Raw genomic sequence first — 24,165 nt, 5'->3', positions numbered from 1 at the left:
TTCTAATGTAAATATCAGAAGATATAATCCACATAAACAAAAGCTCTTTGGAGGATCTTCAATAACTTTTAAGAATGTAAAGGGATACTTCCTTGCTTTGTGACCCTGGGCAAGTCATTTAACCCCAATTACCTAGCCCTTACAGCTCTTCTGCTTTGGAACTGATACTTAGCATTTATTTTTAAGAAGAAGGTAAAGGTTTTGGATAAAAAAGAGCATAAAGGGGTACTGAGACCAAAAAGTTTGAGAACTTCATCTCTAAGTCATTAATCTTATTGAGACTTTAACCTTTCCTTCCTTATATAGTCCTAGCCCTTACCTTGCAAACATGCTCAGGTCCCTTCATTCCTAAAACAAAACAAGAATTTTTCCTTCAACTCTGTTTTGAGCTTTCTTTCCCTCCATCAGACTTTTCCAGAGAATAATCTATACTCATTTTTCTACTGCCCTATTGCCTATGACCTTAAACCTTTCAACCCTTCTAAATCTGGTTTTTATCCCCTTCACTCCCTGCCCAGGTACTTTTAGATGCTTCCCCTTTGTTATTTATCTAGAGCATTCATGATGGTGCCATTAGAATTTTACTCTTGAGACCTTTTCTTTCTAACTTTGTAAAACTAATTGGGGTCTTGAGTATAGATCCACTCAGACTGGCCTAAGGCCAGTTCTCATTTTCCCTGATGAGGACAAAAGTTAAATTTATAAGAGTTTAAGGAGTAAGTGAATGGCAAGGCAATGCAAAGGATCTAGTGCTATAGCTGGAGTCTGGAAGACCTGAGTTAAAAAATGGTCTCAGACACTAGCCCTGTGACATTGAGAAAGTCATGTAACCTCTATTTGCCTCAGTTTCTCCATCTGTAAAATGGAAAAAAATAATAGCACTTTGCTCCCAGAGTTGTTGTGAGGATCAAATGATGAGATAGTCTTTGTAAAAGAGCTTGCACAGTGCACATAGTAAGTGGCACATAGTAAGTACTATATAAATGTTAGCTAATAGTAGTTGTAATAATAGTAATAGTAATAGTATATACTGTTCTTTGGAGAATTTTTCCAAACTAACTTCATCTCTTCTACCAACAGTCACCAAATTAAATTAATAGATTCATAGATTATTAGATCTGTTGAGACCATCTGGTCCAACTCCTCAATGTTGAGGTGAGAACTGAAATAGAGAGAGATTAAGTCAAATGCCCTTGGTTATATAGCTTATTTGTGACAGTGCTAGGTCTAGAATCTTGGTCATGTGATTCCTTGTGGACAACTCTTCCCAATGTACCACACTTCAAAGGAATGGCATAGAATCCAGTGATGGGCAAACTTTTTAAATAGGGGGCCAAAGGAAAGGAAATGCTCATCTGTCACTCTGTTTCTAAGGCAACTGTTTTGAAGTTTCGTTGTATTGTATCCTACTCATTGTATTTGTCAGATTAGGAATAATGTCATGCAGCTGGATAGAACATTTCAGGGGGCTGTATCTTGCCCACGGGCCATAGTTTCTCCATCACTGGATAGACAAAAGATGCAAAGAAAAGAGAAAGAGAATAATTCTTCTATACATTCACCTTACTTGAAACCATAGATAGTTGCTACAGTGTAGAAAGAAGGATGATAGTAGAGTTGTTCACAAGAGACAAATTTAAGGAAGTGTCCAGCAATGAAGGCTACAGATACCCATAAGAAAATAAAGAAAGATCAGGAAAAAAGCAAGTAGGCAAATTTTACCTTAAAGGTAGTACTGAGTCTTGGTAAAATCAGTCTTGTGTCTGAAATATGATTCTAGAAGGACAAAGAAAGAACAGGAAAGGTACAAGGGGCATGTGAGAGTTGGAGTAGAACACACTCATAGAAAGAAATTCAGAAATCAAAAGAGGAAAGCATGGTAGTGTATTAGGATAGTATTAGGAATGGGATATGATAGTTAAAACTGGGCTAGTATTAGGATGTTAACTGTGGTTTGGGATGGCCAACAGAACCCAGCCCTGGCTGAGCCTGGTCTGAGACCAACACACACAAACCATTTAGTAACAGGGAAGTTGTGTTTATTTCTAAGAAGAAAGGATAGATGGGAATTAGGATAACCCTGATACTAATGTCAACTAACTAAGATCCCCCAGATGTAAATGTCCCTTCACAGGGAATCTTTAGAGAGTTTGATCTACACTAACCCTCATCTCTCTGATCTAAAGAAAATCCAGTCCCTGTTCTACCTAAATCTGCACTAAAACCCCTCCTTAGATGGTATTAGAGGTAGTGGTCTATGGCAGTTTGGCAGGACCCAAGGAAAGGTCCTGGATCCAAAAGGAACCCAGACCTGGTCTTACAGTCAGGTAGCCAGATGTTCAGGATCACAAGGAGACACAACAGACAACAGCAAGGCAGCGGGTAGGATGGGGGATCGAGGTAGATCAGCAACCACAGGACAGGCAGCCAGTCTCCCCAGGTAAATCTAGAGAGAGACCACCAAACCCCTCAGTTAACAGTCTCATCCCTATTTCTACATTCTAGAATCTTTATCCTCCTGCATCTCTTCTCCTGCAAACCAACCTCTCTTGCTGAAACCCTCTCTTCCTTATAACAGTAGAGAGCATTTAAATAAGATAAAGAACAATGAAGACAATCTCTCAAGATGTAATTATTAAGCATCTGCTCTGTGCAAAGTACAAAGAATGACACTGTCTCTACTTTCAATTATCAAATGAGATAACATGTATAAAGGACTATGTAAATGCTAACTGTTATTGTTAAGGGGCTTATATTCTAATGGGAGAGCCAACAAATACATACAAAATATGAACAACATAAATATAAAGTTAATAAATGCAGATATTTATGAGGTAGTTAGTACAGGGTAGCCTGGAAGGGAAGGAGGAGAGGATTAGAAGTTGTGGTATCATAAAAGGCTTCATGCTGAAGATGGTAATGATCTCATTCCAAAGGAATACAGGGAATCTGAGATGGAGGTATAGTACATGGGACAGCCATTGCAAAGGCACAGAAACCAAAAATGGAATGTGTATGTTTGTGCATAGGTGTGCACGTGTGTGTATGTGTGTATAATAGAGAAAAACAATTTGACTTGATCTCCAAGTGTAGAAAAGGAAATACCGCAAAATATAACATGAGGCTGGAAAGATAGACTGGGATGCAAGTGGTGCAGGGCTTTTAAAACACTAAATAGAGGAGAGCGTATTTTGTCCTAGACAAGATAAGAAGTTGACTAAGTGGGAGAGACACGTAGATCTTTGAGAAAAATCACTTTGACAGCACAGCTTGGAAGGGAGATGCTTGAGTCAGGGAGATAAATGAGCAGGTGATTGTAGTAATCTAGGCAAGAGGTGACCTGAGCTGAGGTGGGAGCTTTGAGAGTGGAAAGAAGGGGTTGGATGCAAAAGATGTTGTGAAAATAAAAATAAAAAGATTAGACAACTGGGTAAATATGTGAGGTGAGGGAAAACGAGGAGTTGAGGATAATTCTGAGATTTTGAACCTGAGAGACTGAAACAGTGACTTCAACAGAAATAAAGAACTTTGGAAGAGGAGAGTTTAAGGGGGAAAAATCATGACTTCTGCTTTGGACATAATTGAGTTTGAGATGTGTATGAGACAGCCAGTTTGAAATGTCTAATATTCAATTAGCAACGCAGGACTGAAGCTTATTGGAAGAGTCGGGAGATGGCTTTCTAGATCTGGGAGTCATCTGCATAGAGATGATAGATAAACCTATGGAAGTTTTGAGAGGAAAAGGAGAAGAGGATATAGAATAGAACCTTGGGGAATATTCACAGTGAGGGGGCATGATGTGGATGAAGAGCCAGAAAAGAAGCCTAAGAAGTAAGCATTAGGTAGGAGACAAACCAGGAAGAGAGCAATGTCATGAAAATGCAGATAGGAGAGACTCTTCAGAAGAAGAGAGGAGTCAACTCTCAAAAATAGACCAAAAAGAATTAGGACTTAGCAAAAACCATCAAATTTGACAATTAAAAGATCATTGGTAATTTTGAACAGAGTAGTTTCAGTTGAGTGATGAACATATCTCTGTACCATTCATGTTCCTTTTTGATCTTAACTTATTTTTTCCATCTCCCCTAATTTAAGCTTCCATCTTAGCTAGGCATTACATATGCAAAATAACTTGTAAAAGACTGGTAGGGATGCCTTTGGGGCAAGCTAAAACTACTTTTAAATGAGCTTGTTCACCTAATGAATCTTGGTATTACTATTACAGTACAATTCAGCAGTGTAGCATAGCTGCCAAAACATCACATATTTTGGCCATATTGTTCCTGATTAGAGTCACCGATTCATCAACCCAAAATAAGGAAGAATACCTCTTAACTACAACCCATCTTGCCTGATCATCGTTTTTAAAATGCTTTCCTTCTTAGACTTTTTTCCCCTTCAAATCTCTTTTCTTGAAGATTCTTTGCTTTGATGTAATTTTCTCATATTTCTAGATCTCATAGAAGCTCAAATTGCTCTTCTTGCAAATGGAATTCAGCACTGAAAATCTATCTGCTCCAGCTATGTTGATGGGGTTTTGTTTTTATTCTTATGGGTTCTGTTTTTTCTAAGATAGCTCTCTTCACTGAGGAAAAAAGTAAAAAGAACTTCCTTTATCTGGGTGTCTACAAAAATGTTAATGCCTGAAAGATCTACCTGTGGCATGAGGACAGCAGTCAGCAATCTACCAAGAGATATTTTTTCTTTTTCTTTTTTTTTAAACTCTTATCTTCCCTCTTAGAATTGGTACTAAGTATTGGTTCCAAAGCAGAAGACTGGTAAAGGCTAGCCAATTGAGGTTAAGTGACTTGCCCAGGGTCACAAAGTTAGGAAGTGTCTAAGGCTGCATTTGAACCCAGGACCTCCTATCCATGCCTGGCACTCTCCTCTGAGCCACCTAGCTGCCCCCAAGAAATTTTTTTTCACAGTGACATCATTAAATAGGGGACTTGGTTATATTTCACGTCTAATTGCTTTTTGAATGCTGATTCTTGAATCTTTTCTGTTAGATTTGTAGGCAGAGGTTGACTGGGTAGCAGAACTGTAGAGTCCAAGATTATGTCTCCTCAGATATTTAACGAACAGAAAGAAAGTTAGAAAAGCAGGTAGGTTTGACTGATGTTATACCTGTATCCTCAGCTTGATGTTGCTCTGTTGTGTAACACTTGGTAACTGCCTTCAAAGAAGTTTATGGTTTAGTTGGAAATGTCTGACTTATTAAACAACTTCTTGTTCTCAGCAGTTTTTAATATTGCCAACCATCCCTTGGCTTTGTAGACATTCTCCTCCCTTGATTTCCATGAGACCTCCTCTCCTGTTTATAGGGCAAGGTTAAGCAGGAAACCAAGGGAGAAAAATTCAAGGAGAAGAGGGTCAGGAGTTTCAGAAGTTGAGGGGAACAAGGAGAACAACTTATGAAAAAATTTCATTGAATCCAACAGCTAAAAGATCATAGATAGTGATACATATATATACACATAGAGTCCAACCCTAATCCCTTACCAGAATTCCAGTCTTTCATCTCTATCCAAATATCCAATTGTCAGCTTGTTCAAAATTGAATTAATCGCCATCCCACCCCACTCTCAACCTGCTTTGCCTCCAGACTTCTCTATTTCTGTTGTGGGCTGCAACATTCTCTAATTACTTTGGTTTATATAACTGTGTATCACTGTGCTGAGTCAGTGTAGACTCTTCCCTTTCCCTCATTTCCATTGCCAGTCATTTACTATTATTCTATATCTACAACTTCTCTTCCGTCTCTTTCTTGGTCTCCATTTGGACAGCTATCGCCCTCATTCAGATTCTTAGTGTCTCCTTCCTGGGCAGTTGTCCTCCTAATTGATCTTCCTGTATCCAGCATTTTCTTTGCCAGTCTATCCTTTACACAGCTGCCAAAATAATCTAACTAAGGCACCAGTTTGATTGTATCAGTACTTTAAAAAAACAAACACCACCACCCTGGAGCAACTTTCTTTTGTCTCTTGGATAAAATACCATTTCCTAAGGTGTACTTAAGGCTTTTCCCAACTCATACCTGCCTTATTTCACATGATTTCACTTTACACACACTCCAAACTGGTAGCTTTTCTCTGAACCAGGCATTCCATTTCCATCCTCCATGAATGTACTGAAATCAGACTTTATACCTGGCATGTATTCCTTAATAATATTGCCTCTCTGAATCCATATCTTTCTTTAAAACTCAGCTCAGGTACCACCTGCTCTGAGAAACCTTTAATTCCCTAGTTGTTAGTGCTCTCTGGCTCAAATTACTGTGTACTTAAGTGTGTACATATTCTATCCTGTTACCTCCTTTCCTGCCCCTCCAACAAAATGTAAGCTTTTTGAGGTCAGGGAAGGACAGTTTTGTTTTTTCCTTGGTAGCCCTGTACATAATAGATGTATAAAAAGTGTTTGTGCAATTGAATTTCACATTTTCATTTTTTCTGGAACACTATGTCATGGAAATTAATTTTGACCATAAAACTAGAAGATCTCAATTTGAGATCCTGCTTCAGTTCAGCCAAACAAACATAATACAGAATGTCTGCATATGGGAATAAAGAGGAGATGAGGGCATCTGCTCATTCATCTGTTGAGACTTAGTCTAATTATAGGAATTAGAGCCTTAGAGATCATCAACCTCCCCTCCCCCACATTTAAAACTTGAGGAAACTGAAACCCAGAGTGCTAAAGTGGCTTTAATGTGACCACAGAGGTAATAAGTAGACAAGCTGAGATTTTAATCAATGCCATTTTATTCTACATAAAAACAATGGCTAGCAATCATATAATACATTTAATTTTTAAAGTGTCCACCTCTTGGTGGCAGCTGGGTGGCTCAGTGGATTGAGAGCTAGACCTAGAGACAGGAGGTCCTAGGTTCAAATTTGTCCTCAGACACTTCCTAGCTATGTGGCCCTGGGCAAGTCACTTAACCCCCATTGCCTAGCCCTTACCACTCTTCTGCCTTAGAACCAATACACAGTATTGATTCTAAGATGGAAGGTAAGGACTTTTAAAAAACAAACAGATAAATAAATAAAGTGTGTACCTCCAGAGAAAGAACTGATAAATAGAAACAAGCAAGACATGGTTTTTATGTACATATATCTTTTTGTCAGATGATACCTTTTCTAGTACTGGGAAGGGTGGAAGAGAGAGAGATACCTGGGAATTTTAATGTAGCCAACAAGCAAATAAATAGAATTAAAAAACCCAAGTGCTTGATTTCTCCCATTTGATCTTTACAACCTCTTTTTTATAAATAATAATAGATCTTGATCACCATTTTACAGATTAGCAAACTAAGACTGGTGGTAAACGACCAAGGTGGAATTTGTCTGAACTCTGAATCTAGGGTTATTTCCATATAGCTTCTCAATACATTCATAAATCTTGAGTTTCTATGCTTCCCTCCTATTTCATATTGCTATATATGGCCTTGTAGGGAAACTTACTTATTTGCTGTGATGAGTTTATATTTTAGTTTGTTTTTCTCAGTGTGTTAAGCTGTATTTGAATGATACCAAAGGAGATCAGAAGCCCCTACAAACAGAAGTCATTTAGTCTTTAGAATAGGAGTTTTTCATCTCTTTGTCATGACCCTCTTTGATGAAGCCTATAGGCCCCTTCTCAGAAGTGTCTTTTAAATGCATATAAAATAGAATAAATTGGGTTATAAATAAAATCTATCATACTGAAATATAGTGATCTTCAAAAAAAAAAAAGTTATAGGCCCTCAGGTTAAGATAGAACATCTTGGGCTAATTTGCATATTTCTCTATTGCCTTTTCTCTATTCAAGTTAGCATTCTTGGCTGCTGTACCTCTCACTTCTGCTACTCTTCATTTAGCAAGCTGTCTCTGGAGGCTGCCGCTTTTGTGGTGAGGCAAAAAACCACATTCATTATTCAGTAAAACTCTCAGAGTGTTGCTCTAAGAACTTTTTAACAGGAAAAGCTTCTGGCAAAGAAAAAATGGACCAATATGGTAGGAACCTCAAAATTGTAATGTATTACTCAGGAAAAAGTGTATTAATAAAACCTTATTAGGAATGGTTTTATTTTATTACATATACTTATTTTTCTTAAAGAGTTTGTCCAGGACACAGTTCCTCATCTGCAAAATAAAGGATGAGGTTAGGGTCATTTCTAGCTCTAGATTCTATTTTCTATGAGGTTTTAGAGGAAAGATTTTAACAAATGTTAATGTGAATATTTCTATGTAGACACTTCAAGAGACTTAATACTTATTCTTTCTCTCTTTTTTCCAATGCATTGTCCTTTTTCCTGCCTTTTTTCCCCTTCTATGTGTGTATTTCAATTTAACAAACATTTATTGAGCACTCATTTTTGGGAGACTTTCATCATCCAATAAAAATTATTTGGAGTCAAATGATTTGGGTTCAGGTCCTAGCTCTGCATTAATAAACAATAGAAGGCCATTTGTAGATGACCTTGGGCAAATCATTTAATCTCTTTTGGCCTCGTTTGCATCATCGGTAAAATTATGAGAATGGACTAGATGACCTATTAGTTCTTTACCAGCTTTAAATCAATGATATTAAGAATTTTTTTGAGATGAATGGCACTAATAAAAAAAAGTTAATTGCATTTAGTTCAAATGAAATTAGGAAATGAGAGACCAATTTAGTCTAACTGTGGAAGACTTACCCTTGGCATAGCTTGCATTTTCATCTTTCTGTAAGTAAAGGAATGCTCATTTTCTTCTTTTTACATTGGTAAAGAAACCTCCATCTTCTCTCATGTTTCACCCCTTTAATTAAATCACATTATTTTTCATTGCCACCTTGTTTTTTAGATTTCTTTTTCTCTGACTCTCCCAAAAGGTTATTCACTTTAGTTGAAATCTAAGTAGAAAAAAAAGGCTTATCTCTTCATATGCTTTTTTTTTTTTTTTTTTTTTTGTAATTGGGTTATACATTGTACCATTCTCAATGGCAATGTAACATCTCATCTGGCTGTTTAGACAACCTGGAGATCTGTATATTGTTTAATGTGTTCCACCGTCTTAAGCACATTATCTTTATAAGCAAGATGATACCAGTGATTAAGATTTTCAGCCTTCTCCGTCTTGAGTGTTCGTCTTCTACAAATACAAAAAGTGTAAAGGTTATATAGGATCAAAATGTCTAGCATTTTTATTACTGAGTATAATCCCTAGTGATGTGCCAAGAGTAGCTGGCAATTTGATCTTTATTGACTGTGCCACCTCAAAAAATAAAGAAAATTGGATAAAAAAAGAATAATTGAGAGTAGCTACTCTGGAACAAAGCTGTCATGAGGCATATTGATTCAGTAGAGACAGAGTAATACTATTGATTATGAATCCTTAGTGAATTAAAAAAGCTATATATTTTATTCCATTTTTTAAAAATTATTTGTTACATTTAAATAACAAATTAATTCCCTCCCTCTTTCTACCCTCCCTCCATTTGAGAAAGAATGCCTTGATAAAAAATATTTGTGTATATAAAGCTATGTCTTACTTATTTCTGTTTATCAGTTCTTTCTCTGGAAGTGGACATACACAAGTCATTCTTCAAATTATATTTCTTGGTTTTTTTTAAACCCTTAACTTCTGTCTTAGAATCAATACTGTGTATTGGTTCCAAGACAGAAAAGCAGTAAGGGCTAGGCAATGGGGGTTAAGCAACTTGCCCAGGGTCTGCGTCAGAATTTGAACTCAGGACCTGTCATCTCTAGGCCTGGCTCTCTATCCACTGAGCCACCTAGCTGCCCCCCAAACTATATTTCTGTTGCTGTAGATGATGTCCTCTTGGTTCTGCTTGTTTCAATCTTCATGTTTCATAGTTTCATGTAGGTCTTGTCATGTTTTTCTGTTCATCATTTCTTACATATTCTATCATAATCATATGCCACAACTTGTTAGTCATTCCCCAAGTTGATGGATCTCCCTTCCATTTCCAGTTCTTTGCCACCCCAAAAAGCTGCTATGTTTTAGAACTTATAGTTTCTTTTCTTTTTTCTTCATCACTTTGAAAATAATCCTGATAGTGATATTGCTGGGTTAAAAGGGATACACAGTTTTATAACTCTGAGCATAATTCCAGATTGCTCTCCAAAATGGTTGGATCAGTTCATACCCACCAATAGTATATCCTATTATTTCACATTCCTTCCAGTGTTTATCATTTTGCCCTTTTATAATTTTAGCCAGTTTGGTAAGGGAGAGGTGATATCTCAGAGTTGTTTTGATTCACATTTCTCTAATCAATAATGATTTAGAGCATATTTTCATATAGTTATATATAGCTTTGATTTCTTCATGTTTGTTCATATCTTTTTACCATTTAGCTCTTGGAGTCAGCTTTTGAATACATTTTTAGTATCTTCATGATTGGTCATTTACTGAAACCCTTCATTAGGAATATAAAGAAAGGCAGAAACACTGTCCCTTTTACCCTCTAGGATGTAAATTGTTGTGTACATAAAAGATATATACAGAGTATATAGAAAATAATTTCATGAGTCAGGCACTGGAGGGGAAGGACTTTAGTAGGAAAAGACTCTTGCAGAAAGTAGGATTTGACCTGAGTCTTGAAGGAAACGTGGGAAACTAAGAAGCTGAGTTGAATAGCGAGAGTATTCCAAGCATAGAGGTGAAAGATGGAGCGTCAGGTGTAAGAAACAGCAAGTAGGTCGGGGTAGCTGGATCATAGAGTGTGAAAGAAGCCTGGAAAAAAAGGAAGGGGCCAAATTGTGAAGAGCTTTAAATGTCAAACAGGATTTTGTATTTGATCTTGGAGATAATAGAGAGCCACTAGAGTTTATGGAGTAAGGAACTAACATGGGCAAACATGGTTTAAGAAAATTACTTTGATTGCTAAGCTTAAAGAGAGGAGTTGGGGTGAGATTTGAGGCAGAGAGACTGATTAAAAACCTACTGAACTAGTCCAAATGAGATATGATGGGAGCCTGTACTAGGGTATGTGAGAGACAATATTGGACAACACATTGGATGTATGGGAAAAGGGAATGTGGAAGGGAATAAGCATTTATGTAGCATCTACTATATGTCAGGTACTCTGCTAAGTACTTTTCTAAAAAACATATCACTCTTTATCTTCACAAAACCTTACAAGGTAGATACTCCATTTTACAGTTGAGGAAAATGAGGCAAACAGGCTAAGTGAGAGACAAGATTAAGTGATTTACTTAGTAACACAAGTAGTATCTGAGGCTGGATTTGAACTCAGTTCTTCCTGACTTTAGGACCAGTACTTTATCTGCTGTGCCACTAGCTGTCATAACATATCACATATGTTTAATGCAGATAAGAAGCCACAGAAACACTGAGGTTTTGAACCTTGGATGGTGAATATGGTGATGCTTTTGGCAATAATAGGAAAAGTGGGAAGAAGGGAGAGTTTTGGGGAAAGGATTTTGGACATGTTGAGCTTGAAGTGCCTGTGGGATATCCAGTTTGAAATGTTCAAAAGGCAGTTGTTGATATAGGACTGGGACTCAAGAGAAAGATTAGAGCTAGATATATAGATTTGGGAGTCATCTGCATAGAGATAGTAATTGGACCTATGAAAGCTGATGTGATCAAAAAGCGAAATTGTATAAACCATGGATTCTTAACCTTTTTTTTCAGTCATAGATCCTTTTGGCAATCTAATGAATGTTATGGACCCTTTCTCAGAATAGTTTTTAAATGAATAAACACAATACATAAATTCCAAATGAAACTGATCATATTTAAATACATTTTTATAAAAAAATTTTTTTTTTAATTTACAGACCCCAAGTTTAGAAACTTTGATATAAAGAGAAAAGAGAAGGCCCAGGTCATCACAGGAACAATAATAATAGAGAAAGAATCCTTAACTTAATTACCTCCTGAAAAAGAGGTGATGGACTACAGATTTATTTTACTTGACTATATATGTTCCAAGGAGGAAAATAGAAAATACCTGTTAATTTTAAAAAAGTACAAGTTTAAGAATCCTTAGTGAACAGCAGTCTTTACTTGGTGAAAATATTTATAATCATATGTATTTTATCTAATACTTGCTCATAAAGTAGTAGTCATTTTTTCATTCTTATTCCACACGTTTAATATTTACACTTTTGATCTTTTTAAGATTGTCATGGATTTTAAGCACCCAGATGGCCACACAGTATCAGTTATGCTGCCTCAGCGGAGTTTGCTGGTGATGACAGGAGAATCTAGATACCTTTGGACCCATGGGTATGTGTTGAGACTTCTCTGTCCAATAGAATGCTGAGCTAAAAGTGCTTGTAGAGATCATTTTCTAACCCTTTCACTTTATAGAGGAAAAACATGGGATCTAGGGTAGATAACTGACTTGTCTGCCCTAATACAGAAAGTATATTCTGTAGAGTTAAGTAAGAATTTTCATTCCTTCTTACCTTGTCTGAAGTTGTATTTATTGATAATTTTGTTATGAGGCTATTGCCAAGGAGAACTATTGTAGCCCTTTTAAAAAGGGTGGATTGCTGTGTAAAAGTTTTTTGCTTCTTTGTAATGTTTTAATATAGCTGAAGCATACTGTGATCTATACTCTGCTTCCTACTCAGAAACTTTTATATTTGCAAAAATTAAAAGAAACTATGACTGGTTCTAAACATTGACTGATCCTAACCTCTTTAAAAGCAATCTGATTTTCTGAATAATTGCTCCGTTTTTAATGGGCAGCTCCATTTCTGTCTATATATACAGAGATGAGCTGTTGAAGGGGAACATGGCTATGTGACACATAGTGGTTTAATAATAAACTTGGAATTGAGAGTTTGGGGAGTCCAGCTTTGTTCAGATTGATTACATCTGTTCTTCATATCTTCTTAACTTCCTAAGGAGTTCCCTCAGTTAAAACATTTATAAAATAAAAAGAACATTTTATGTGTAACTATATTATTAATTATTGCCAGGTGGCACAGTGGATAGGGAGTCAGGAAGATCTGAGTTCAAATCAAGTCTTACACATCAACTATGTGATCCTGGGCAAGTCATTTAACTTCTCTTTGCTTTAGTTCTTCATTTGTAAAATGGGACTCATTGAAGAGGGAAGTGGCATCCAGTATCTTTGCCAAGAAAATTTTATGGACTAAGTCAAGTAGACATGACTGAACAAGAACAACAAAATTTATCTTACATTCCATTGTCAGTTTACTTCTTTTCTTCTCAAATACCACTTTCATCAGAATCAGAACTGGGCCATCTAGTCTGTCCTGTAACAGAATAATAATACATTCCACAACCTGCCTAAGTGCTCATCCAAGCTTTGCTTGAAAGCCTTCCATGAAGGGAACCCCTCTTCCACCCAAGATAACTCTCTACTTTGGTATAACTAACTGTTATAAATTTTTTCTTTACTTTTCAAATCCTGGCTCTGCTCATTTCACTCTTCACACAATTCACACAAGTCATCTAGGTTTTTTGGAAACCATTCCTTTCATCATTCCTTATAGCACAATAGCATTTCGTTGTATTCATAACCAGAATTTGTTCAGTCATTCCACAGTTGATGTCATTCCTTTAGTTTCATGTTTTTGCTGCTTTAAAAAAAAAGCTACTGTAAATATTTTTGTACATTTGTGTTTTTTCCTCTTTCATTGGTTTCTTTGAAGTATAAAACTAGTTAGTAGTGGAATAACTGGTCAAAGGGTTTGCATACTCAGTTTAGTAATGTAATGATCAAAATTCTAGAGAGACAAGATATCCTAATTTTAAGATAATTTTTTAGTTGACTGCTTGAGACCATCTAAATTGGTCAGCTGTCTCCCTCCCGGATCCAGATATGCATAAAAGATAAAAGTGGGACAAAAGAGACTGAACCCCTCTCAAGCAGACCTTATATACCACTTGTTATAGTCCCTCCCCTAGCATCCCAAGATATATCAGATTGGTAAATAATCACAGAAGTGATGGTGGTCTTAGAGATCTCAGCTCCTTCCTCATTACTTCATCACAGGAAAAGGCAGATATTTGTCCATAGAGTGAGGATGCTAATACACCCTTTCTTCTCTGCCACATGGCTTGGCCAATCCAACATGACTTCAGAACACACTCTTACTCAGGGTTCGCAGTGACTCCCAGCCCTGCTCTTAATCCTGTGATCCTTTTAAGTTCTAAATAAAAGAAGGGAGGTACCAAATCCAATTTCATAGCCTGGAACAGAAGCTGTTTCTTCCTCACCTTGGGTAAGTGGAGCCAAAGGGGAAAATTATTTCCCAAAGATATCCCAGTTCAACATTAATTTTCTGCATAACTCTGGGGACATAGTTCTAAATTGCTTTCCATAATGACTGGACCAGTTTAGAGCTCTACACACAGTCCATTAGTGTACCTATTTTCTTGTAGCCCTTCCAATATTTGTCATTTTCCATTTTCCCCCTTCAGTTATACCAGTTTGATTAGTGTGAGGTAGAACCTGTTATATATAAATGGGCAGATAGAGAGAGCAGAGGGGTAAACTGGATACTACCACTGCCAATTGGGAGACAGCAGTGGCAGCTCAGATATGTGGCTAGAGCAAGAGATCTGAATTTTGCCACCTAGCTAGATGTTGTACCACCTCCCTCCTTTATAACAGTGCCCAGGCAGGATCCTTCAGGTCAATGGATGAATCTCCCTGTCAGGTCCCACCTGGGGTTGATTAATGATGGTTATTGGGCTCTATTAGCCTTGGATACATTTATCTGACTGCGTTGCTCCCTTCCCAGAGAAGTGATGACACAACCACTCCAGGAAGGTACTTAAATAGCTTTATCTATATTTCTAGCAAAAAAGGAATATTAGGAAATGGGTAGAGGAATTGGGAAACCCTAAACTAATGTTGATAATAGTAATCCCTCAGAGCTGTAGGCAAGTGAGTGATTCTGGCTTGTTCAGCTCCTCTGGATCAGCCTGGCCACAGCCAAACCAGAGCAAGCAACTGCTGTTTGATGACTTCAGCTTCTTCTTCTTCTTGCCAGATGTTGTTATGCCTTTTACAGCCTTCAGGTACCACCCCTTTCCACCCTCTTCTTCTTCTCCTGCCCACTTCCCAGATCCCTCCCGGGCCCTGGGATACCTAAATAACTAAAGATGTTTGAATTCCTAAATAGGGGACAGAAGAATAAGAAGATTCATGGTCTGGGTACAGGTTGGCAATGTTAATCAGGTACAAGACAGGAATTCTTGCAAGGTTAAACCAAGCAAGTCACAAATCCCAATAGACCAAGGTCCACAGATCTCAGGTCCAAGGGAAGTGAAAGGAACCAAAAGCCAGTGCTGCTGGGGTATTTAACACCCACCCCCACCCCCCCACCCCCCCGGCCAACCGCTTTCTCCCCTGTCCTCATGGCCTCTGGGAACATTCTGATGTCCAGTGACCTTCATCTGTCAATCAACAGTGAGACTCTCTGCTCCCAGAGTTTCAATATAACAAACCTCATAGTTTCTTTAATTTGCATTTTTCTAATTGTTAGTGTTTTGGTGTCTATTTTCATATGGCTATTGATGACTTGGATTTCTTTCTTTGAAAACTACTTGTTCACATTCTTTGAACATTTACCAACTGAGAGAATGGCACCTATTTTCATAAATTTGAATCAGTACCTCATACAACTTGAAAATAAAACCTTTATCAGAGAGTCTCTCTGAAGCCCACTAAAAGTTTCTTGAGCAGCAGAGTGGTATCATTTGCCTTTGTCTTAGGAACATAACTTTGGAGGCTTTGGGGAAAAGGATTTGGAGAAGGACAAGAGTGGCTTTGAGGAGAGCAATTAGGAACAAATTGCAATAATCCAGGCAAGAGGTAATAAGGGCCTGTGTGATGTGGTCTGATTAGAGAAAAGATAGAATTTGGTACATATTGAGGTGGAATCAGTTAGGCATGGCAGTTAGAAATAGCAAGTCAAAGTTGATTCTTAGGTTTTAAACTTAAGTGACTAGAAGATTTGGTTGTATCCTTCATGGGAAAAGAGAAGTTAGGAGGAAGGATGGACTCAGGGAATAATGTAATTAGTTCTGTTTAGAATATGTTGCATTTGGGATGCTTATGAAACATCCAGGTGGAACTGTTATGAAATTTGTTGAAGATTCAAAATTGGAGGTCAGGAGAGATGAGGGCTGGAAATGTAGTTTTGGGGAATCCTCTCCATAGTTGAAAACATAGGAGGGAATGAAATCACTGAGAGAGGAGAGGGAGAGAGCTCTGTATAGAGTCCTAATGTGTTAAATTTATATCATTTGCCAGTTTGATAAGCCTGTCTTTACATATGCCTTCATCCAAATCATGACACAGGGCCAAGTACAGATTCCAGGAACATTCTACTTCTTCCAAGTCTTGTTCCCAAATTGATACAGAGCCATTAATCACTGTTATTTGGGAGGATTAGCCACATAACTATCAGATTGTATTTTTGCCCAGCCTATATCCTCCATCCTGTCTACCTGAATTGACTTTGTTAAATGCTTTGCTACATAAACTATATCTTCCGGTTATCCTGACATGACCTGTTCTTGATACAAGATTTCATTCTTTTTATTTGTATCCCTAGCACAGTGCCTGGCACATAGTAGGAGCTTATTAAATGCTTGTTATTTGATTGATTGAGGAAATCATACTGGCTCTTTTTGACTACCATTTTCTTTTTTTAGATATTCATTAATAATCACTCCAGTATTACATTCTAGAACTATTAAAGCAAGCTCACTGATCTTTAGTTTGCTGGCTTCTCCCATTCCCCCACCCTCACCCTACATCCCAAAACCCTCATACCTTTTGTCTTAGGATCAATACTGCATATTGGTTCCAAGGCAAAAGAGCGGTAAGGGCTAAGACAATGGGGATTAGGTGACTTACTCACAGTCATACAGCTAGGAAGTATCTGGGGCCAGATTTGAACCCAGGGCCTTCTTTATCCAGGCCTGGTTCTCTGTCCACTGAGCTACCTAACTGCCTCATCTGTAACTTTTTTCAAACCAAAATATCCCTGGCCACCACTGCCTTCTCTGTGTTACCTTCACTTCCTTAAGGTTAGAGACTGTCTTTGTTTCTGTATCTTACCCCAACACTTTGCATCAAGTTTGGCACATAGTAAGGACTTAAACCCTTTTTTATTCTCTCATTCATTTCAGTCTTTCAGCCAATGTTCACTAGTTGTTTAATTGGTTAGAAAGAGGTCCAAGATGTTCTCTTATTCTTTTGCAGCTTCTTGACTTGATTTAAAATCATATGTTGAATCTCCTTCAATAATTAATAGTCAATTTTTGTTTACTTGTACCTTCTACAAATTACCATCTCCTTTCAAATTATGATTTCAATACTTAGCTTTATGACTAGGGTAAAGCCTTTCAGCCTTTCTGATTCCCTTCTCATCTATAAAATGGAGATAATAATTCTTCTACCACCACTTCATAGCTTTGTTGAAAAGAAAGTACTTTATAAACTCTAAATTATATAAACATAAGTGGTTACATAAATTTATTACTAATCTCCAATATTGTTCCAACCCCCATTATAGTAGTTTATCCATTTCCACAGTTTTCATCCTACTCAAAAATCTAGGTTTCCTTCAAGATCTGCCTTACTTCACCAGTTCCAGACCACTGTAGTTTAAGCCTCTTTTAAACTATTCTACCATTCAGCTATATACTACCACATATAGAGTATTCCAAATGTCTTCCTATCCTTTTAAGTTTTAATAACTTAAGAAGTAAAAATGCCAAAAATTTGACAAAAAATCTTTGAAAAGCATCACTATTTAAATTTTTATGCTTATCTAGTTTTGTTAATTTTAAAAGATAATTAAAATGTTTTAATTTTAACAAGATGAGGCACCCTTTTGTTATGTGTTGCATTGTGACTATTTCTAGATGATACTTTCTCAGATTAGTGGATTGAGAGAGGAAGTCTTCCTATTTGGCTATCTCAGCAACCTGATCTTTCTCCATTAGATTTTCCTTATGAAGATACATCAAAACTACCATGTTTGCATCAAAACTTTGCTCTCTAGGGGATTTTTAGGATTACAGTTGCAATCCTTACTGCTACTGGGCAGAAGTGATGAAAGTTTTTACAAAGTGCAAAAATCTACCCAAGCAGTGTATATCACAAGATAGTTATTATATTTAATTTTTAATAAAAAGGCATATCGATATTTTAATCAAATTATTTTCAAATTTTGGGGGAGTAAACTTTGATAGCGTTTATACCTCTGAAGTTATTCAAGGTTATAACTTTACTAAGACTTTTGGGATACCCTATATTGTGTTGTCTTTTCTATTCGTGAGTATCTTTAATATCTTCAACCCTTAACAACTGTCAATTGTAAATTTGTGGTAGGCAAAGATAATTTTTTCTATCTTTTTCTCATAATGCCTCTCCCAGTATTTGTTATTCCATTTGTACTTTTTATTGTTTAATCTGAAATATTTTATTATGATAAAATGTTAACAATTTATTATGTCTTCCTTTTTTACAAAAGAATCACACCCAGAAAATTTGATGTTATTCAGGCATCTGAGGGACAGAAAAGTGGAATTATCACTAATGATGTTGGAAACTTAACATTAAATAAAAGAGGAGTGCGGACCTCATTTACATTTAGAAAAGTGAGGAGAACACCTTGTGACTGCAGTAAGTATGTAATCATTCTACTGTAAAATCGACTTTACTGGCTCTTATAGAACTATAAGTGCACAGTGATAAGTCTACAATGGAAAAGGAATGAAACAAAGTATTCTTTGCACAGTTATTGGGCTGAGCATAAATTTGTTGGTTGTCAAGATTCAAAATTACTTCCCATTAACTCTACAGGGGAGCTGAATATGACAGATTGTTAGATAGTAGGTTGCCTTTAAGGGGCATAAATACTGATTTATTTTTAGTTGACTTGGAACCCTAGAAAGGTGGAAAAGTATTTCACACTAATAACTGGCATTTATATTATTTAGCATGTATAGTATTTTACAAATGCTGTCTCATTATAGCATTAGAATAATACTACGAGGGGGCAGCTGGGAAGCTCAGTGGAATGAGAGCCAGGCCTAGAGACTGGACGTCCTAGTTTCAAATCTGGCCTTAGACACTTCCCAGCTGTGTGACCCTGGGCAAGTCACTTGACCCCCATTGCCTACCCTTACCACTCTTCTGCCTTGGAGCCAATACATAGTATTGACTCCAAGATGGAAGGTAAGGGTTTAAAAAAAAAAAAAAAAGAACACTGCTACGAGGCTATTATCCCCATTTTATAGGTAACAAAGATGCCCATAGAAAATTTTTACTAAACTGAGTGATTTTAAGCTTAAGCTTAACAAGACTAGACCATTAATATTTAGTTATTACAGTGAAAATGAGTTGCATTTAATATTCTGGGGGCTTCCACTGTAGGCAGCAGAAAACAAATTATTCTAATTTCTATGCATGATAAAACAGAAACAAATTATACTTCATCTAACAGAATAAGCTATCTTTAATCATAGGACATAAGGACTGTCTTTAAAGTAACTTTTTGAGTTAAAGATGCTTATTATTACATCTCTCAGAATTGTAAATAAATATTTTTGGAAAATCTAAAATCTCTAGAGGTAATAGGTTACCTTGACAACAGTAAAGCTTAAAATAGTTCTTTGTCTATTTTTCTAATAGGAACCTAAAGCATGAAATTTCTTATTGATTAACAAGTCTTTGTTAAGCAACTATGTATTTGGTACCTTGGCGGATGTTATAGGAGATCTAGAAAAAATAGATGGCCTTAGCTCTCACTGTCCAGGAGTTTAGAGTCTAGATCTGACTGTAAAAACAAGTTTTATTAGGCAAATATTTCACTAACAGATTTCATCGACAACCTTCCTAATGTGATACTGATATATTTAACAAGCCTTTATTCAGGGGTCAGTTTATAAGTTTATTTTTAATTTTAAGCCCAAAACTATCCACTAAAAAGTTATATTGAAGATCTAGAGAATTTTTGTTGTTATTGTTGTTATTTTTAATAACAGAGGTAGCTCTTATCTTTGGTAAATCAGGTGTTCATAATTTCCAAGAGAATTAAAGGGATTGAAATGACAATTAATTTCATTCAATCAAAATTCAGTCAGAATACATACTACTATATTACTGAGGGTTTTGTTGTATATGAACTCTTTCTTTTCTGCAGGAATTGAAAACTTATCTTTTGTAGTTCCCCCCCCCCCCCCGCTTTTGAGAAAAATTATTAAGTTATTTCATGGGTGTGAGTTTAAAGACTTTTTTGATTTTATTATTCAGGTTACCATTTGGTCTGTGACAGTCAGAGATGTCATCAAAATGAAACTTTACCCTCCTTCCCAGAGAATGACAAAAAAGCCTCAGAACTGGAACGAGAGTATGTTCATAGAGTTTATGAGGAGATAGCTGAACACTTCAGCAGCACAAGGCATACTCCATGGCCCCAAATTGTGGCATTCTTGAAAGCTTTACCAAAGGGCTCAGTAGTGGCAGATATTGGTTGTGGAAATGGAAAATATCTGGGCCTCTGCAAGGAGATATATATGGTAAGTAAACATCATACTTGGTTTTTGTGAGTTTTATCCCTTATCCTCATATATGGAGTTTTTGTTTTGTTTTGTTTTTACTTCAAGGCAACTGTGCTTTCATTGGTGTGGTTTTTTTCATTCACTGATGCAGATCACAGACCTATCACAGCTTTATAAGTTGATGGTCAAGTTCATTGCTTGGTAACCAGCTATCTAGTGATAAACTTTTCGGAACTTAGCCAAACTGATACCAGATAATATATCTACAACTAGCCCATAATTAAAGGCCCAAAATTGTCCAAAATGTTATTTATGCACAATAGTAAAAATAGAGTGAAGATTAATGTGACTTCTTAATATCTATCCCAAGCTTAATGGGGGGAAAATTTATATTTCTCATCTTTAGATTTACTAGATATTATTAAGATTTGTCTATTTCTTGAAAGTGTTTCTTTTTTTAAAAGATCTTTTATTTTCCCAATTACATGTAATAATTTTCAACATGTTTTCTGAAATTATAAATGATTGAAATTTTCTATCTGTCTCCCTTCTCCTTTCTTGGAAATGGGAAGCAATTTGATCTGAGTTATACATGTATTATCATGTTAAACATACTTCCATATTGGTCATTGTAAGAGAATACTCAAATAAAACCAAAACCTCAAAATAAAAACATAAATAATCATTTGCCTAGCCCTTACTTCTCTTCTGCCTTGGTATTGATACTTGTAATGATTCTAAGATAGAAGGTAAGAGTTTAAAAAAAATGAAGTATATGATCATAGAACAAATAGAACAAAAATACAATAATCTTCTACCCTGCTTCCTTTCCACCAGCATCCTTCTCTTCCCCACAATCCAGTATTGTTCTAAAGCAATACTAGAAAAGAAAATTTCTGGTTTAACATGAGTTTAATCAGGTAATCTTTCTTGGTCCCTACTGCTGACAAGTCTTTCTCCTTTCAAGTTACCTTCTTTATATTCTAAATAGAGACTGGACCTGTGATTAGGGGAACTCTCAGATGAGGATGCTCTCTGCAACTACAGATCAATACCTCTACAACTTTTAGTTCTAGCAAGCTTCCTAGAGCACGGAGAGGTTATGTTATGACAAACTCAAATAGAGGATCCCTGTGGTGCATATTGATTTAGAAAATCACAAATTAATATTATTGTCGGAACATATCCCAATTATATTTTAATCTGATTGAACCCACAGTAATCATTTGTTTTTTAATTGTTTTATTTTAATAATAAATTTCTATATAAGTTTCTAAGTTATATGATCCATATTGTCTCCCTTTTTTCTTCCCTCCCCCTTCCCAGAGCTGACAAGCAATTCAATCCAGATTATACATGTATTATCATGCAAAACATATTTATATTTTATTCATTTTTGTAAGCCAAAAATCTTATAGAACCATAACCCCAAAACATATATCCAAATAAACAAGTGATAAATTATAAGTTTTCATCTACATTTCTACTCCAACAATTCTTTCCATGAAGGTAGATAGCATTCTTTTTCATAAGTTCTCAAAATTGTCCTGGATCATTGTATTACTGTTAGTAGCAAAGTCTATCACATTTGATCATTCCACAGTATTTCAGTTATTATGTATAATGTTCTCCTGGTTCTTCTTATTTCACTCTGCATCATTTCATGTAGGTCTTTCCAGCTCTTTCTGAAATCATACTATTCATCATTCCTTATGGCACAATAGTATTCCATCACCGTCATGTGCCACAATTTGTTCAGCCATTCCCCAGTTGAGGGACATCCCTTTAGTTTCCAATTCTTTGCCATCACAAAAAGAACATCTATAAATATTTTCATACAAACAGGTCCTTTCCCCTTTTTTTTAATCTCTTGGGGATACATACCCAATAGTTGTATTACTGGATCAAAAGGTATGCATTCTTTTATAGCCCTTTGGGCATAATTCCAAATTACCCTCCAGAATGGTTGGATAAGTTCACAACTCCACCAGAAATGCATTAGTGTCCCAGTTTTGCCACATTTCCTTCAACATTTATCATTTTCCTTTACTGTCATATTGGCCAAAATGTTAGGTCTGAGGAAGTACCTCAGAGTTGTTTTAATTTGCATTTCTCTAATCAAGAGGGATTTAGAACATTTTTTCATATGATTTTTGATAGCTTCAATTTCTCCATCTGAAAACTGCTTATTCATATCCTTTGATCAATAGGGGACTGATTTGGATTCTTTTAAACCTGACTTAGTTCTCTATATATTTGAGCAATGAGACCTTTATCAGAGAAATTTGTTATGAAATATTTTCCTAGTTTGTTGCTTCCCTGCTAATCTTGGTTGCATTGGTTTTGTTTGTATAAAACCTTTTTAATTTAACATAATAAAAATTATTCATTTTATATCTTGTAATGTTCTCTATCTTTTGTTTCATCACAAATTCTTCCCTTCTCCACAGATCGGATAGGTGAACTATATAGTTTCATTGTTTTAACAGTTCTGGATTGTTTGACTTGCCTAAGGTCACAGAGCCGATATGTGTTAGATATGAAACTTAAATCCAATTCTTCCCAGCCTCAAGGCCAGTCACTTAATCAGCAAGTATTTCTTAGCACTTAACATGTGCTAGGAAACTCTCTATCCACTGTGTTAGTGGTTAAGGAAAAACTTCCTATTAGAGCTGATGAAAAATAGGCAGTAGATTCTTCCTTATTGGAGATAGACAAAGACCAGTAAATTTGTAGATTTGGTATAGATCTTTTTTCAAGATTAGGTTAGACCAAATGGTATATGAATTCTCTTCCAACTCTTTTTTTTTTTTAAAGTTTTTATTAAACCCTTACCTTCTGTCTTAGAATCAATACTATGTATTGGTTCCAAGGTAGAAGAGTGGTAAAGGCTAGGCAATAGGGATTAACAACTTGCCCAGGGTCACACAGCTGGGAAGTGTCTGAGGCCTGATTTGAACCTAGGACCTCCTGTCTCTAAGCCTGGCTCTCAATCCACTGAGCCACCCAGCTGCCCCCTCTCTTCCAACTCTTAAGATTCTATAAAACTCCAAAAAGTTTGTTAGAAGGAAGTAATTATTTTGGACAAAATATACTTAGTTTTTCCAACAGGTTAAGGCATTGACATTTATGGCAAGGTAATTTGTTTATACTTATAAGAAGTAGATTTTGGAGATTTGTGTTTTTTTTAAGATGAGTAATCTAAATAGGATTTAATTTGAGAAATATGATTTATTCTGTCATGACATGTATCCTGCCTCAAAACACTTATCATTTTACTTTTCCAAGAAATACATGTAGATATCTTTGAATAAATTGATGGTCTCTGCTCATTGTTGTTGATGATTACATACCAATGTCAGTAGAGATTATCTGGATACTCTGCCCCATTTTCAATATAAAGTCTTTAGAGCAAGCATTCTTAATGTAGGTTCTGCTAACTTGCTTGTTTTCTTTTTTAAAATATTTTTATAATTTCATTTCAGTACTTTTTATAATTCAATGTATTTTATGCATTTAAAACATTCTGAGGTATCAGCTTTCACCAAATTGCACAAGCATCAATAACATAAAAAAAGTTAAGAACCCCTGGTTTAGGGATTTAGATTTACATTTAGAGATGTGAAGATAGATTGGAGAACCGAAA

At 36.1% G+C, this 24,165-nt stretch overlaps 1 protein-coding gene across 1 annotated transcript in view; it reads left to right on the top strand.

The window, feature by feature from the left end:
• ALKBH8 (alkB homolog 8, tRNA methyltransferase) overlaps positions 1 to 24,165 on the top strand; it is a 49,843-nt gene that overhangs the window by 20,572 nt on the left and 5,106 nt on the right. Inside the window, exons 8-10 of the mRNA XM_044669062.1 lie at positions 12,136 to 12,242; positions 18,488 to 18,639; positions 20,272 to 20,537. Of these exons, the coding sequence (XP_044524997.1) occupies positions 12,136 to 12,242; positions 18,488 to 18,639; positions 20,272 to 20,537 (525 nt within the window). The remainder of the gene's footprint in view (positions 1 to 12,135; positions 12,243 to 18,487; positions 18,640 to 20,271; positions 20,538 to 24,165) is intronic.

This window comes from Gracilinanus agilis, chromosome 3, assembly GCF_016433145.1.
Source record: "Gracilinanus agilis isolate LMUSP501 chromosome 3, AgileGrace, whole genome shotgun sequence".
Classification (NCBI taxonomy): domain Eukaryota; kingdom Metazoa; phylum Chordata; class Mammalia; order Didelphimorphia; family Didelphidae; genus Gracilinanus; species Gracilinanus agilis.
Note: the sequence above shows the minus strand (reverse complement) of the source record. Positions and strands in the feature narration are given on the sequence as shown.